The sequence below is a fragment of the Lichenostomus cassidix genome, chromosome 25, assembly GCF_008360975.1.
Source record: "Lichenostomus cassidix isolate B80296 chromosome 25, HeHo_3.0, whole genome shotgun sequence".
NCBI classification, from domain to species: domain Eukaryota; kingdom Metazoa; phylum Chordata; class Aves; order Passeriformes; family Meliphagidae; genus Lichenostomus; species Lichenostomus cassidix.
Window position 1 is genome coordinate 3,445,002 of NC_139505.1, and position 16,371 is coordinate 3,461,372.

At 57.6% G+C, this 16,371-nt stretch overlaps 1 protein-coding gene and 2 long non-coding RNA genes across 5 annotated transcripts in view; 1 reads left to right on the forward strand and 2 right to left on the reverse strand.

Moving 5' to 3' along the window:
* Positions 1-808, forward strand: part of LOC146427362 (uncharacterized) — a 53,512-nt gene extending 52,704 nt beyond the window's left edge. For both annotated transcript variants that reach the window (XR_014856535.1, XR_014856536.1), the window contains exons 2-3: positions 171-179; positions 519-808. This is a non-coding gene — a long non-coding RNA (uncharacterized LOC146427362). The remainder of the gene's footprint in view (positions 1-170; positions 180-518) is intronic.
* The window catches only part of LOC146427366 (methanethiol oxidase-like), a 23,100-nt gene extending 11,757 nt beyond the window's left edge, over positions 1-11,343 (reverse strand). The window contains exons 1-10 of one of the 2 annotated variants that reach the window (XM_085082650.1): positions 11,232-11,340; positions 9,871-10,062; positions 9,093-9,213; positions 8,600-8,782; positions 7,470-7,651; positions 6,390-6,468; positions 5,662-5,783; positions 5,464-5,556; positions 3,508-3,626; positions 2,336-2,541 (exon numbers count right to left, since the gene is read on the reverse strand). In XM_085082650.1, the coding sequence (XP_084938776.1) occupies positions 2,379-2,541; positions 3,508-3,626; positions 5,464-5,556; positions 5,662-5,783; positions 6,390-6,468; positions 7,470-7,651; positions 8,600-8,782; positions 9,093-9,213; positions 9,871-10,044 (1,236 nt within the window). In that variant the 5' untranslated portion in view covers positions 10,045-10,062; positions 11,232-11,340 and the 3' untranslated portion in view covers positions 2,336-2,378. Of the gene's footprint in view, positions 1-2,335; positions 2,542-3,507; positions 3,627-5,463; positions 5,557-5,661; positions 5,784-6,389; positions 6,469-7,469; positions 7,652-8,599; positions 8,783-9,092; positions 9,214-9,870; positions 10,063-11,231 lie in introns of those variants that run through there. The other variant, XM_085082649.1, reaches the window with a different exon arrangement.
* Positions 1-16,371, reverse strand: part of LOC146427365 (uncharacterized) — a 55,674-nt gene that overhangs the window by 15,003 nt on the left and 24,300 nt on the right. The gene's annotated exons all lie outside the window — the stretch shown is intronic.

Sequence of the window (16,371 nt, forward strand, 5' to 3'; positions counted from 1 at the left end):
ATGTTTTGAGGAATTTTTTGGCTTTTCTTTGCTGCCCTGCCAGAATTGATTGATTGATTGATTGATTCCTGGGAAAAAGGGTCAGGAGTGATTGATTGATTGATTGATTGATTTCAGGGAAAGGGGAAAAGGCTCTGAGTGATTGATTGATTGATTGATTCCTGGGAAAGGGGAAAAGGGTTGGGAGTGATTGATTGATTGATTGATTGATGGGAAAAGGGGGAAAGGGTCAGGAGCGATTGATTGATTGATTCCTGGGAAAGTGGTCAGGAGTGATTGATTGATTGATTGATTCCAGGGAAAGGGGAAAATTCTCTGAGTGATTGATTGATTGATTGCCAGGTAAAGGAGAAAAGGGCTCAGGATTGACTGATTAATTGATTGATTGATTCCAGGGAAAGGGGAAAAGGTCAGGAGTGATTGATTGATTGATTGATTGACTGATTCTAGGAAAGGCGAAAAGGCTCGGGAGTGATTAATTGATTGATTCCCAGGAAAAGCAGCAGAGTCAGGAAAAGGGTCAGGAGTGATTGATTGATTGATTGATTGATTCCAGGGAAAGGGGAAAGGGTCAGGAGTGATTGATTGATTATTGATTGATTGGAAAAGCAGCAGAGAATGAGAGTCAGGAAGCTTCGGCTGATGCAGGAAAAACTTTATTGATTCTACAGCAGAGGAAAGGAAGAGGCTGAGGGATTGATTGATTGATTGATTGATTGATTCCAGGGAAAGGGTCGGGATTGATTGATTGATTGATTGATTGATTCCTGGGAAAGGGGAAAAGGGTCGGGAGTGATTGATTGATCGATTGATTGATTCCCAGGAAAAGCAGCAGAGTCAGGAAAAGGCTCGGGATTGATTCCGGGAAAAGCAGCATTGGGAAAGGGGCTTGGGATTGATTGATTGATCGATTCCCGGGCAAAGGGCTCGGCATTGATTGATTGATTGATCGATTCCGGGAAAAGGGCTCGGGATTGATTGATTGATTGATCGATTCCCGGGCAAAGGGCTCGGCGTTGATTGATTGATTGATCGATTCCCGGGCAAAGGGCTCGGGATTGATTGATTGATTGATTGATTCCCGGGCAAAGGGCTCAGGATTGATTGATTGATTGATTGATTCCCGGGCAAAGGGCTCGGCATTGATTGATTGATTGATTGATTCCCGGGAAAGCTCCAGGAATGTTCCGGAATGTCCCGCAGAGCTCGCGGCTCCTGGCGCTGCTTTGCCCGGAGCGGGATGGAGATTCCAGCGGGAACGGAGATCCCAAAGGCTGGAATAGCCCAGGGGATCCCAAAGCCAACAGCCCAGGGGATCCCAAACTCTGGAATCAATTAGGGATCCCAAACTCTGGAATCACCCAGAGGACCCCAAATCCAGAATCGCTCAGGGGGCACAAATTCTTCAATCACCTAGGAGATCCCAAACTCTGGAATGTCCCAGGGGATCCCAAATCCGGAATCACTCAGGACACCCCAAGTCCCGGAATCCCTTAGGGAATCCCAAAGCCTGGAATCACCCAAGGATCCCAAACTCTGCAATCACCCAGGAAACCCCAAAGTTTGGAATCACTTAGGGGATCCCAAACCTGGAATCCCCCAGGGATACCAGATCCCAGAATCATCCAGAAGATCCCAAACCCTGCAATCAGCTAGGGATCCCAAATCCAGGAATCCCCTAGAGGACCCCAAATCCTGGAATCCCCCAGGGCATCCCAAATCCCAGAATCACCCAGGGATTCCCAACTCGGAATCACCTCAGGGACCCCAAACCCTGCAATCAACTAGGGATCCCAAACTTTGGAATTACTCAGGGATCCCAAATCCGGGAATCACCTTAGGGATCCCAAACCCTGCAATCAACTAGGGATCCCAAACTTTGGAATTACTTAGGGATCCCAAACCCCGGAATCTCTCAGGGATACCAGATGCCGGAATCACCCAGGACACCCCAAACCCTGCAACCCCCCAAGGGACCCCAAATCCCAGAATCACCCAGGGATTCCCAACTCGGAATCACCTTAGGGATCCCAAACCCTGCAATCAACTAGGCATCCCAAACTTTGGAATTACTTAGGGGATCCCAAACCCAGAATCCCCAAGGGACCCCAAGTCCCGGAATCACCCCAAACCCCGCAACCCCCCAAGGGACCCCAAAGTTTGGAATCCCCCAGGGGATCCCAAACCCTTCAATCCCCCAGAGCACCCCAAATCCCCCAGGGACCCCAAACCCCAAATCCCCCAGGACACCCCAACCCCCTCCACTCCCCAGCCCCCCGCAGCCCCATCACCCCCCCGGCCCCCCGCCGCCCCCCCGCTCGCCGCAGGGCCAGCTCGCCGCAGGGCCAGCAGGGCAGGGCGGAGCTGCCGCGGCTCGCTCAGGGCAGAGGCTCCGATTTGGCGTCGCCGCCGGGGAAGCGAATGGCGTGAGCCAGGCAAGGGCCGTGCGGCTCCTTGCCGAAATCCACCAGGAAGTTCCTGTTCACCGCCAGGCCTCCCTTCTCCGTGTCCACGTCCAGCTGCAGCATCACCGAGCCCTCCCTGGAATCGATTAATTAATGATTAATTAGTAGTTGTCATTGGTTGAGGATTGATTGATCATCAATGTCCTGAATTCGGGATTCACTCTCAGCCCTCCCTGCTCCGTGTCCACCGAGCTCTCCCTGGGGGAATTAACCGTTAATTAATTAGTTAATAGTTATTATTGATTGAGGATTGATTGATCGATTGATCATCAGTGTCCTGAATTCGGGATTCACTCTCAGCCCTCCCTGCTCCGTGTCCACGTCCAGCTGCAGCATCACCGAGCCCTCCCTGGGGGTAATTAACCATTAATTAATTAGTTAATAATTAGCAATTGTTATTATTGATTCATCATCAATGTCCTGAATTCGGGATTCACTCTCAGCCCTCCCTGCGGGGAATTAGTAGTTAATTAATTGATAGTTGTTATTGGTTGAGGATTGATCAGGATTGATCCCTGAATTCGGGATTCACTCTCAGCCCTCCCTGTGACAGCGACAGCGCCTTGGCCAAGGGGGACAGCGCCCGGCACGGGGGGACAGCGGGACAGGGGGACAGGGGGAGAGGGGATTGGGGATTTGGGGTTGGGGATTTGGGGTCTGAATTCCCGATGGATAATGAGGGCAGGATGGGATCGGGGATGTTTGGATCCCGAATTCCCCTGGATTTCATGCTCAGCACACCTCAGGCCGGCCCAGCTCAGCTCCCCCGAGCTCTGTCCATCCCAGTCCATCCCATCCCAGCTACCCTGAGCTCTGTCCATCCCATCCCAGTCCATCCCATCCCAGCCCAGTCCATGCCATCCCAGCTCTGTCCATCCCATCCCATCCGGCAGCAGCTCCGGCAGATCCCGGGGGGGTCGCTGTCCCTTCCCCGCCCCTTCCCCGCCCCTCGCCGCCCCCGGCCCGTTCCCGTTCCCGTTCCGTTCCCATTCCCGTCCCGTTCCCGTCCCGTCCCGCCCACCTGTCCCGGCGCAGCTCTCACCTGACCATGCTGGGGTAGAACTGTTGATCCCACGTGCTGTAGAACGAGTTGGTCACGTAGAGTCGCTTCCCGTCCAGGCTGAGCTGCAGCTGGCTGGGGCCGCCGAACACGCGCTTGCACTGGGAACGGACAGGGGGCATACTGGGGATACTGGGAATGGATACTGGGGATGGACTGGGAATGGATACTGGGGGCACTGGGAATGGACACTGGGGGGACTGGGAATGGATACTGGGGGCACTGGGAATGGACACTGGGGCCGCCGGACACGCGCTTGCACTGGGAACGGACAGTGTACTGGGGATACTGGGGATACTGGGGATACTGGGGGGACTGGGAATGGATACTGGGGCCGCCGAACACGCGCTTGCACTGGGGAGGGACAGTGGAGATACTGGGGGCACTGGGGTACTGGGAATGGACTGGGAATGGACACTGGGGACACTGGGGCCGCCGAACACGCACTTGCACTGGGGAGGGACACTGGGGGGACTGGGAATGGACTGGGGGGACTGGGAATGGACACTGGGGGAACTGGGAATGGATACTGGAGGGACTGGGAACACACATGCTTGCACTGTGGGGAGACAGCGGGGATACTGGGGGGACTGGGAGTGGATTGGGGGACACTGGGAATGCATCCCAGCAGGAGCAGGGACAGGAGGAGAAGGAGCAGAGCAGTAGATCGGGAGCAGAGCAGGAGCAGAGCAGGAGTAGAGCAGGAGTAGAGCAGGAGTAGAGCAGGAGCAGAGCAGGAGTAGAGCAGGAGTAGAGCAGGAGTAGAGCAGGATCAGATCACGACTAAATAAGAGAGGGAGAAAGCAGGAGTAGTTCAGTAGTGGGAGGAGAGCAGAGGAACGGAGCAATTAGTTAATTAGAGAGTAGAACAGGAACTCATCAGAGCAGCAGATAAGATCAGAACAGGTCGGGTCAGTCCAGGTGAGAGCAGAGCAGCTGAGAGCAGCCTGAGGTGAGAACAGGTGAGATCAGCCTGAGGTCCCAGCAGGCTCCGCCCACGCCCAGGTGAGAACGTTCACATTCACCCAGGTGAGCACATTCACATTCACCCAGGTAGCTCACACTCACACTTACACACTCAGGTGAGCTCACACTCACACCCAGGTGAGCTCACCTTGACCACGAGCAGCTCGGGCTGGCACTTGAGCTCCTCGTCCCTGCACATGTTCACACTCACACACACTCAGGTGAACTCAGGTGAGCACACACACTCACACACACACTCAGGTGAACTCAGGTGAGCACACTCACACACACACTCAGGTGAGCTCAGGTGAGCACAGACACACTCAGGTGAGCACACACACACACACACACACTCAGGTGAGCTCAGGTGAGTTCACACTCACACTCACACACACACTCAGGTGCTCACACTCGCACCCAGGTGAGCTCACCTTGATGACAAGCGGCTCCGGCTGGCACTTGAGCTCCTCGTCCCTGCACACGGTGACACTCACACACACTCAGGTGAGCTCACACTCACACACACACAGGTGAGATCACACTCACACTCAGGTGCTCACACTCCCACCCAGGTGAGCTCACCTTGGTGACAAGTGGCTCCGGCTGGCACTTGAGCTCCTCGTCCCTGCACACGGTGACACTCACACACTCTCAGGTGAGCTCAGGTGAGCACAGACACACTCACACACACTCAGGTGAGCTCAGGTGAGCACAGACACACTCACACACACTCAGGTGAGTTCACACACACACTCAGGTGAGCTCAGGTGAGCACACACACACACTCACAGACACACTCAGGTGAGTTCACACTCACGCTCAGGTGAGCTCACCTTGATGACAAGCGGCTCCGGCTGGCACTTGAGCTCCTCGTCCCTGCACACGGTGACACTCACACACACTCAGGTGAGCTCACACACACACACTCAGGTGAGCTCAGGTGAGTTCACACTCGCACCCAGGTGAGCTCACCTTGATGACAAGCGGCTCCGGCTGGCACTTGAGCTCCTCGTCCCTGCACACGGTGACAGGACCCCCGCGCAGGATGCTTCCCCCCACGAACACCTGCGGGCACACGAGGGACACGGCGGGACCCCGGGGGTGGCACCGAGCGCCCGGCCGTGTCCCCGCCGTGCCCCGTGCCCCCCGTGCCCCCCGGGCTGCCCTCACCTGCCCCACCAGGCGCGGCTTGCAGTTCCTGCCCAGCTCGTACTGCCGGATGTCGCCGTGCAGCCAATTGCTCACGAACAGGTAGCGATCGTCGGGGCTGATCACCAGGTCGGCGATGAACGCTGCGGGACAGGGGGACAGCGAGGGGTTGGGGGCAGAAATAGGGGATTTGGGGTCAGGGATTGGGGATTTGGGGTCAGAAATCGGGGATTTGGGGTCAAGGATTGGGGATTTGGGATCAGGGATTGGGGATTTGGGGTTAGGGATCAAGGATTTGGGGTCAGGGATCAAGGATTTGGGGTCTGTCAAGATTTGGGATCAGGCAGGATTTGGGGTCAGCCAGGCTTCGGGGCCAAGCAGGATTTGGGTTCAATCAAGATTTGGGGTCAGGGATCAAGGATTTGGGATCTGTCAGGATTTGGGGCAGATCGTCTGGGGATCTACCAGAATTTGGGGTCAGACATGATTTGCTTTCAGCCAGATTTGGGGTCAGTCATGATTTGGGGATCAGCAAGGCTTTGGGGCCCCCATGAGGCTGTGGCAGCCACGGCTCGGCTCGGCTCGGCTCGGCAAGGCTCGGCTCAGCACAGCTCGGCTCGGCTCGGCTCGGCTCGGCTCGGCACGGCCCGGCTCGGCTCGGCTCGGCTCGGCACGGCTCGGCTCGGCTCGGCTCGGCTCGGCTCGGCTCGGCTCGGCTCGGCTCAGCACGGCACGGCTCGGCAGCTCACCTGGCATCTTGGGCATGATCCAGCCGGTGACGTCCTTGGGCGGAATGCGGATCACCTCCTCCACAGCCCACGTGTCTCTCTGCGGGGACAGCGACACGGCTGAGCCACGGGAGTCATCCCGGGACAGAACGGGACAGAACGGGACAGAACGGGACAGAACGGGATCACCCGGGACAGAACGGGAGCATCCGGGACCTCCAGGATAATCCCAGTCCCGATCCTGGACACCCCGAGCTCATCCCTGTCCTATCCCGGTACCAATCCAGGACACCCCGAGCTCATTCCGATTCCAATCCAGGACACCCCGAGCTCATCCCGCTCGCTCCCCGCTCCGCTTTCCGCTCGCTGCCTCCGCGATCCCAATCCGGGACACCCCAAACTCATCCCGATCCCAATCCAGGACACCCTGAGCTCATCCCGATCCCAATCCGGGACACCTCGATCCCATCCCTGTCCCGATCCGGGACACCCCGAGCTCATCCCGCTCTCTCCCCGCTCCATCCCCGCTCCCTCGAGCTCATCCCGATCTCTCCCCGATCCCAATCCAGGACACCCCGAGCTCATCCCGATCCCAATTCCAATCCAGGACACCCCAATCCCATCCCGGTCCCAATCCAGGACACCCCGAGCTCATCCGGATCCCAATCCAGGACTCCCCGAGTTCATCCCGCTCCGCTTTCCGCTCGCTCCTTCCCCGATCCCAATCCGGGACACCCCAAACTCATCCGGATCCCAATCCAGGACTCCCCGAGTTCATCCCGCTCCCTCCCCGCTCCGCTTTCCGCTCGCTCCTTCCCCGATCCCAATCCAGGACACCCCAAACTCATCCCGATCCCAATCCAGGACACTCCGATCCCATCCCTGTCCCAGTCCAGGACACCCCGAGCTCATTCCAATCCCAATTCCAATCCGGGACACCCCGAGCTCATCCGGATCCCAATCCAGGACATCCCGAGTTTATCCCCATCCAGGACATCCCGAGCTCATCCCGGGCTCATTCCGGTCCCAGTCCAGGACACCCCGAGCTCATCCCGCTCCCTCCCCTCTCTCTCCCCGCTCTCTCTCGCTCCCCTGACTCGCCTCGCAGGATTTGAAGAAGCGGTAGATGACTCCGCTCAGCGCGCAGCCCACGTAGCCCTCGGCGGCCTCGGGGTTGTGCAGGAACCTGACGGTGAGCGGCAGAGAATCCTCGCCCAGGTCGAAGCACTGCGTGAGGCTGCGGCACGACAGGTTCCACACGTTCAGGCGGCGCCCGAAGACCCCTGGGGACACGGGAGAGACGGGATTGGGGAGAGGGAAATGGGAAATGCGGGATTTGGGGAGAGGGAAATGGGAAATGCGGGATTTGGGGAGAGGGAAATGGGAAATGCGGGATTTGGGGAGAGGGAAATGGGAAATGCGGGATTGGGGAGAGGGAAATGGGAAATGCGGGATTGGGGAGAGGGAAATGGGAAATGCAGGGTTTGGGGAGAGGGAAATGGGAAATGCGGGATTAGGGAGAGGGAAATGGGAAAGAACAGGATTTGGGGGAGAAGGAAATGGGAAAGAACAGGATTTGGGGAGAAGGAAATGGGAAATGCGGGATTTGGGGAGAAGGAAATGGGAAAGAACAGGATTTGGGGAGGATGAAGTGGGAAAAGTATCAGGGGAAGAGAGGATGGGGACAATAAACTGGGAAATGCAGGACTGGAGGAAGAATAAACTGGGAAAGAACAGGATTTGGGGAGAATAAACCGGGAAATAGAGGATTTGAGGAGGATGAACTGGGAAATACAGGATTTGGGGAGAATGAAATGAGGAATACAGGATTTGGGGAGAATAAACTGGGAAAGGACAGGACTTGGGGAACAAGGTGAGCGGCAGGGTTAGGGAAGGATTTGGGAGCAGCAGGAGTAGCCAGGGAAATGCAGGATTTGGGGAGCAGCCAGGGAAATGCAGGATTTGGGGAGCAGACAGTGAAATTCAGGATTTGGGGAGAACACAGGGAAATGCAAGATTTGGGGAGAGCACAGTGAAATGCAGGATCAAATCTCCTCTCCGGAGGCAAAAATCTCCTTTTCTGGGGACACAAATCAGACTCTCCTGGGCACAAATCGCCCTCTCCTGGGCACAAATCTCATTTTCCGGATGCACAAATCTCCCTCTCCGGTGCCATCACCCCCTTCCCTCCCCGCCCAGCCCCTAGTTTAGTGTCCCCAGCCTGTCCCCACCTTTTTTCAGGTCATTGGGGTCGAATCCTCGCCCTGCCCGCCTGGGCACCATCCCGGCCGAGCTGACCAGCACGTTGTGCTTGGCTTGGTACCAGAAGTCGTGTCCGGTGGGAGGAACTTCGCACTCGTTCTCCCAGTTGCCCTTCAGCTCGAAGGTCTCTCCGTCCAGCACCACGAAGCCACCTGGGATGGGAGGTGACAAATCCGGGCTGGGGGGTTTGTGACAGGACTCGAGGAATGGGGATTTGGGGCAGGGAAATGGGGATTTGGGGCAGGGAAATGGGGATTTGGGGCAGGGAAATGGGGATTTGGGGCAGGGAAATGGGGATTCGGGGCAGGGAAATGGGGATTTTGGGCAGGGAAATGGGGATTTCGGGCAGGGAAATGGGGATTTCGGGCAGGGAAATGGGGATTTCGGGCGGGGAAATGGGGATTTTGGTGGGGAAAATGGGGATTTCGGCAGGGAAATGGGGATTTGGGGCAGGAAATTCACCTTTCCCGTTGCCCGCAGGATCACCCATGTTGGCGATCAGGATGTCCCCGTTGGGCAGCGCTCGGGCCGTAGCCAGGTGAGCTTTGTCGGTCTTCCAGAAGACATCCACGGGCTCGATCATCTGCAAAAATCCACAGAAACCTTCAGCCTCTGCCTGCTCGGCGCCTTTCCCGGGATCGCTGAGCTGGGAAAACCCCTGGGATCGAACAGCCCAGCCCTGGACACGCCCTGGGCTTCCTTCCTCCCTTTCCTTCCTTCTTTTTCCTTCTTACATTTTTCGTTTCCTTCCTTTCTTCCTCCTTTCCTCTTCCATTCCTTTCTCGCTATCTTTCTTTCTTTCTGTCTGTCTGTCTTTCCTTCTTCATTTCCCCTTTCCTTTCATCTCCTTTCTTTCTCTCTCTCTTTCTGCCTTTCTGCCTTTCCTTCTTTCCCTTCGTTCCTTCTTTCCCTTCCTTCCTCTCTCTCTCTCTCTCTCTCTGCTTTCTGCCCTTCCTTCCTTCCTTCCTTCCTTCCTTCCTTCCTTCCTTCCTTCCTTCCTTCCTTCCTTCCTCCTTTTCTCCTTGCTTTCCTTCTTTCCTACTTTCTCTCTTTCTCTCTTCCTCTTTCCCTTTCCTTTCCCTCCTTCCTTTCACTATTTCCTTTCCGTCCTTCATTCCTTTTCCCTTCATCCCCATTTCCTCTCCCCTTTTCCCTCCATTCCCTTTCCCCTCTCCCCTTTTTCCCCTTTTCCCTCCATCCCCTCTCTCCCTCTCTCCCTCTCCCCTCTCCCTCTCCTCACCTTGACGATTCTGGGCTCTCGGCACTGCGCTCCCACATCCACCACGTAGATCCGGGACGAGATGAGGCAGGGCAGCACCAGCTTGGTCCTCTTGGCCGCCGCGCTGCCCTCGAAGCAGCCGCAGCCGGGCAGAGCCCAGCCGGCGCAGTGCAGCTCGTCCTTGAGATTCGGCATCGGCAGCCGGTGGATCACCTGGGGAACGGCAATGGGAGATGGGAGAGAGCCGGGAATGGGAACCGGGAATGAGAACCGGGAATGGGAGATGGGAGAGAGCCGAGGGAACGGGAATGGGTGATGGGAGAGACCCGGGAGAACCGGGAATGAGGGATGGGAGAGACCCGGGAGAACCGGGAATGAGGGATGGGAGAGACCCGGGAGAGCCGGGAATGAGCCCCGGGGGAGCTCCGGGGGAACCGGGAATGGGTGATGGGAGAGACCCGGGGGAACTGGGAATGAACCCCGGGGGAGCTCCGGGGGAACTGGGAATGAGAGATGGGAATCGGGAATGGGAACCGGGAATGAGAACTGGGAGAGCTCCGGGGGAAACGGGAATGGGAACCGGGAGAGCCCCGGGACTGGGGAAACCGGGAGTGAGAGATGGGAGCAGAACCGGGAATGAGCCCTGGAGGAGCTCCGGGGGAACTGGGAATGAGCGATGGGAGAGACCCTGGGGAACTGGGAATGAGAACCGGGAGAGCCTCGGGATTGGGAAACCGGGAATGAAAGATGGGAATGGAACTGGGATTGGGGCAACCCGGGGATTCCTGGCCCAATAAAACCAGTAGCACACTGTATGTGGCCAGTAGCCCCAGTAATCCCAGTAGCACATTTACCTGTCCCAGTAATCCCAGTAGCACACTGTACCTGCCCAGTCAGCCCAGTAACTCACTGTACCTGCCCAGTCAGCCCAGTAAACCCAGTATCACTCTGTACCTCCGCAGTCATCCCAGTAACCCCAGTAACACACTGTAGCTGTCCAGTAACCCCAGTAAGATCAGTACCACACTGTACCTGCCCACTAAGCCCAGTAACCCCAGTAATCCCAGTATCACACTGTACTTTCCCAGTAAACCCAGTAGCACACTGTACCTGCCCAGTCAGCCCAGTAACCCCAGTATCACTGCACCTCCCCAGTCACCCCAGTCCGCCCAGTGTCCCCAGCAGCCCCAGTGTCCCCAGTATCCCCAGTGTCCCCAGTATCCCCAGTGTCCCCAGCAGCCTCAATGTCCCCAGCAGCCCCAGTGTCCCCAGTCCGCCCAGTGTCCCCAGCAGCCCCAGTGTCCCCAGTATCCCCAGTGTCCCCAGTATCCCCAGTGTCCCCAGCAGCCCCAGTGTCCCCAGCAGCCCCAGTGTCCCCTCACCTGGCCGTAGTGGGCGGAGCGCGGGTTGAGGTCCACGGTGGCCAGGAAATCAGGCTGCTCGCTGCAGGTGCTGCGGTACGTGCAGGTCACGTAGGCCACCTCCTCCCGGGGCGCTGCGACACAAACCGCGCTCGGACCGCGCCGGGAGCCGAAAGGGACCCGAGAGCAGCCGGGAAACCCCAAAAAGCGAGCTGAGAGACTCGGGAGACCCGAAATAGGGACCCCAGAGACTCGGGAAACCCGAAATAGGGACCCGAGAGACTCGGGAAACCCGAAATAGGGACCCGAGAGACTCGGGAAACCCGAAATAGGGACCCGAGAGACTCGGGAAACCCGAAATAGGGAGCTGAGAGACTCGGGAAACCCGAAACGGGACCCCAGAGACTCGGGAAACCCGAAATAGGGACCCGAGAGACTCGGGAAACCTGAAAAAGGGACCCGAAAGACTCGGGAAACTCTAAAAGGGACTCGAGAGCATCGGGAAACCCGAAACCGGGACCCGAGAGACTCGGGAAACCCGAAATAGTGAACCGAGAGACTCGGGAAACCCGAAATAGTGAACTGAGAGACTCGGGAAACCCGAAATCGGGACCCGAGAGACTCGGGAGATCCAAAAAAGGGACCCTAAAGCAGGGAAACCCAAACAAGGGACCCGAGAGCAGCCGGGAAACCCAAATAAGGGACCCGAACTGCCCAAAAACCCAAAAAAGGGACACGAAAGGCTCCGGGAAACCCAAAAAAAGGACCCGAAAGCCTCCCGGGAATGGATTTCGGAGGCTGCGATTGCCTCCGGCTGCCCCGGGCGGCCCTGGGGAGCTGCTGGGGCAGGAAGGGCAGAGGGGAATGTGCGGGAATTGTCCGGTGGGGAAGGGAGGAGGAGCTCGGGGAGATCCCAAAATCCCAAAAATTCAGGGAATTGTCCGGTGGGGAAGGGAGGGAGGAGCTCGGGGAGATCCCAAAATCCCCAAATTCCGGGGAATCGTCCGGTGGGGAAGGGAGGAAGGAGCTCGGGGAGATCCCAAAATCCCCAAATTGCAGGGAATTGTCCGGTGGGGAAGGAAGGGAGGGGCTCGGGAGGAGCTCTGAGCTCGGGGAGATCCCAAAATCCCCCAAATTCTCCTCATTCCAGGGAATTGTCCCGGTAGGGAAGGAAGGAGCTGGGGATGAACCCTGAGCTCGGGGAAATCCCAAAATCCCAAAATTCTAGGGAATTGTCCCCGTGGGGAATGAAGGGAGGAGCTCGACACGAACGCTGAGCTCGGGGCGATCCCAAAATTCTCCCCATTCCAGGCAATTCTCCCGACGGAGAACGAAGGAAGGAGCTTGACACGAACGCTGCGCTCGGGGAAATCCCAAAATCCCCAAATGCTCCCCTCCCAGCCCCAATCCCGCCCCGCTCGCAGCACTCGCCTTTCACCGGCTCGGGGCACGAGGGGTAATCGTAGCACTGAGCTCTGCATCTGTCTGGGGGACAGAGGGGACACGTCAGCCTGGCGGGGACACGGCTGGGATTGGGGATCAATGGGATTTGGGATGGGGACAGAGGGGACACGTCAGCCTGGCGGGGACACGGCTGGGATTGGGGATTTGGGATCACGGGATAATGGGATTTGGGATGGGATTTGGGATGGGGTGGAATCAATGGGACGGGGACCGAGTGGACACATGAGCCTGGCCTTGTCCCACGGCTGTCCCGATCCCATTCCAGACTGTCCCTGCTGTCCCCGCACAGCCCCAGGGCCACCCCAGCCCTGCCTGGGGACACCTCGGGAGCTGCTGGGGTGGCGCTGGCCCTGCCCAGCTCCGGGACAGGGACCTTGGGGACATCGCGGAGCTGAGCTCTGCTCGGGGCCACCGGAGCCATCAGGGACACCTCAGGGACAGCGGGGACAGAGCGGGGATGGGGAGGGATGGGATTTGGGATGGGATGGGACAGAGCTGTCCCCAGAGCCAGGATGGGGACAAAGGTGTCACCCAGAGCTGGGATGGCATGGAAGCTCCAGCAGAGGAAATCCCTCTGCTTCGTGAATCCCCTGAGCAGGGATGGGGACAGAGCTGTCACCAAAGCTGGGATGGGGACAGAGCTGTGATGGGATGGGGACAGAGCTGTCACCAGAGCTAGGATGGCATGGGACGGGGACAGAGCTGGGATGGGACAGAAGCTCCAGCAGGGAAAATCCCTCTGGACCTCCGGGAGCAGGGATGGGGACAGAGCTGGGATGGGGATGGGGTGGGATGGGATTTGGGATGGGGACAGAGATGTCCCCAGAGCCAGGATGGGATGGAAGCCCCAGAAGGAAAATCCCTCTGGATCACCTGGAGCAGGGAAAGGGACAGAGCTGGGACGGGATCAATGGGATTTGGGATGGTGACAGAGCTGTCCCCAAGCCAGCAGTCACTCCGTTACTCCCTTACCCATGGCTGGAGCTTTGGGGTCGCAGTGCTGATGGGATTTGGGATGGGATGGGATATGGGATGGAATTTGGGACGGGATTCGGGATTCAGGATGGGATGGGGACAGAGCTCCGGGGCTCCCTTACCCATGGCTGAAGCTTTCGCTGTCGCTGCTGCCTGAAGCCGAGTTGAGCTGAGCTGATCCGAGCTGATCCGAGCTGATCCGAGCTGATCCGATCCGATCCGATCCGAGCCGAGCCGAGCTGTGCCTTCCCCGGCTGCCCGCGGGGTTTTTATCGCTGCCCAAGCGCGGCTCAGCGCGGCCCAGCCCAGGGAGGAGCTGCCCGTGGCTCGGAGCTGCCAGCGCCCGGCTGCGGCTTCTGGCCGCCTGAGCCAAATCTGCGGCCAGATCTGCTGCTGCCTGCAGCTCTGCCCAGCCAGCGCCCTGAAACCCCAAATAAACCATCCCAAATCAACCCAAATCAGCCCAAAGGATCCCAAATCTGCTGCTGCCTGCAGCTCTGCCCAGCCAGCGCCCCAAAAACCCCAAATAAACCATCCCAAATCAGCCCGAATCAGCCCAAATCTGCTGCTGCCTGCAGCTCTGCCCAGCCAGCGCCCTGAAACCCCAAATCAACCATCCCAAATCAGCCCAAATCAGCCCCAATGATCCCAGACCTGCTGCTGCCTGCAGCTCTGCCCAGCCAGCGCCCCAAAAACCCCAAATAAACCATCCCAAATCAGCCCGAATCAGCCCAAATCTGCTGCTGCCTGCAGCTCTGCCCAGCCAGCGCCCTGAAACCCCAAATCAACCATCCCAAATCAGCCCAAATCAGCCCCAATGATCCCAGACCTGCTGCTGCCTGCAGCTCTGCCCAGCCAGCGCCCCAAAAACCCCAAATAAACCATCCCAAATCAGCCCAAATCAGCCCAAAGGATCCCAAATCTGCTGCTGCCTGCAGCTCTGCCCAGCCAGCGCCCTAAAAACCCCAAATAAACCATCCCAAATCAGCCCAAATCAGCCCAAATCTGCTGCTGCCTGCAGCTCTGCCCAGCCAGCGCCCTGAAACCCCAAATCAACCATCCCAAATCAGCCCAAATGATCCCAAATTTGCTGCTGCCTGCAGCTCTGCCCAGCCAGCGCCCTAAAAACCCCAAATAAACCATCCCAAATCAGCCCAAATCAGCCCAAAGGATCCCAAATCTGCTGCTGCCTGCAGCTCTGCCCAGCCAGCGCCCCAAAAACCCCAAATAAACCATCCCAAATCAGCCCAAATGATCCCAAATCTGCTGCTGCCTGCAGCTCTGCCCAGCCAGCGCCCTAAAAACCCCAAATAAACCATCCCAAATCAGCCCAAATCAGCCCAAAGGATCCCAAATCTGCTGCTGCCTGCAGCTCTGCCCAGCCAGCGCCCCAAAAACCCCAAATAAACCATCCCAAATCAGCCCAAATGATCCCAAATCCCGGGGCAGCTCTGCTCGCAGCCAGTGCCGCCCCGAGTCCTAGAGAACCCCAAATCATCCCAAATAAATAATCTCAAATCATCCCAAACAAATCATCCCAAACGATCCCAAATCCCAGGGCAGCTCAGCACGGTGCGTTTGCAGGGAAAAGCTGCTCAGGAGCCTTGGGGTGATCCCAAATAATCCCAAATGATCCTGAACAATCCCAGATGGTCCCAAACGATCCCAAATTTCAGCCCAGGGCAGCTCAGCCCGGCAGCAGCTCCAGGCACGGCAAAGGGTGAACCTGCGGGGAACCTTTGGGATCCTGAGATCCGGATGGGAGAGAATTCCTGATCCCAATGATGATCCCAAGGAAGATTTGGGATCCTGAGATCCGGATGGAGAGAATTCCTGATCCTAATAATGATCCCAAGGGTTCTGTGGGATCCTGAGACCCGGATGGGAGAGAATTCCTGATCCCAATGATGATCCCAAGGAACCTTTTGGGATCCCAATCCCAATGATCCCATTGATTATCCCAATCCCAATCCCGATGATCCCAGGGATGATCCCAGGGATGATCCCATTGATGATCCCAACTCTCCCAGCCATCCCTGAGGTCCCCAGCATTTCCCATCCTGAGATGGAGACTCTCTGGGTCAGGAAGTGTCACCATGGAGTGTCCCCAACCCTCTAGGTCTGGAATGTCACCTCCAAGTGTCCCCAACCCTCTGGGACAGAGAATGTCACCATGGACTGTCACCAACCCTCTGGGTCTGGAATATCATCCCCAAGTGTCCCCAACGCTCTGGGCCAGCAGTGTCACCATGGACTGTCCCCGACCCTCTGGACCTGGGACTGTCACCCCCAAGTGTCCCCAACCCTCTGGGTCAGGAGTGTCACCATGGACTGCCACCAACCCTCTGGGTCAGTGAGTGTCACCATGGACCGTCCCCAACCCTCTGGACCTGGGACTGTCACCCCCAAGTGTCCCCAACCCTCTGGGTCTGGGAATGTCACTGCCATCACCAACCCTCTGGGACAGAAAGTGTCACCATGGAGTGTCCCCAACCCTCTGGTCACCCCCAAGTGTCCCCAGCTGTCTGGACCTGGGACTGTCACCATGGACTGTCACCTACCCTCTGGGTCACAGAGTGTCACTGCCAAGCGTCCCCAACCCTCTGGGTCACAGAGTGTCACCATGGACTGTCACCAACGCCCTGGGTCTGGAATGTCACCCCCAAGTGTCCCTAGCCGTCTGCACCAGGAGTGTCACCATGAACTGTCCCCAACCCTCTGG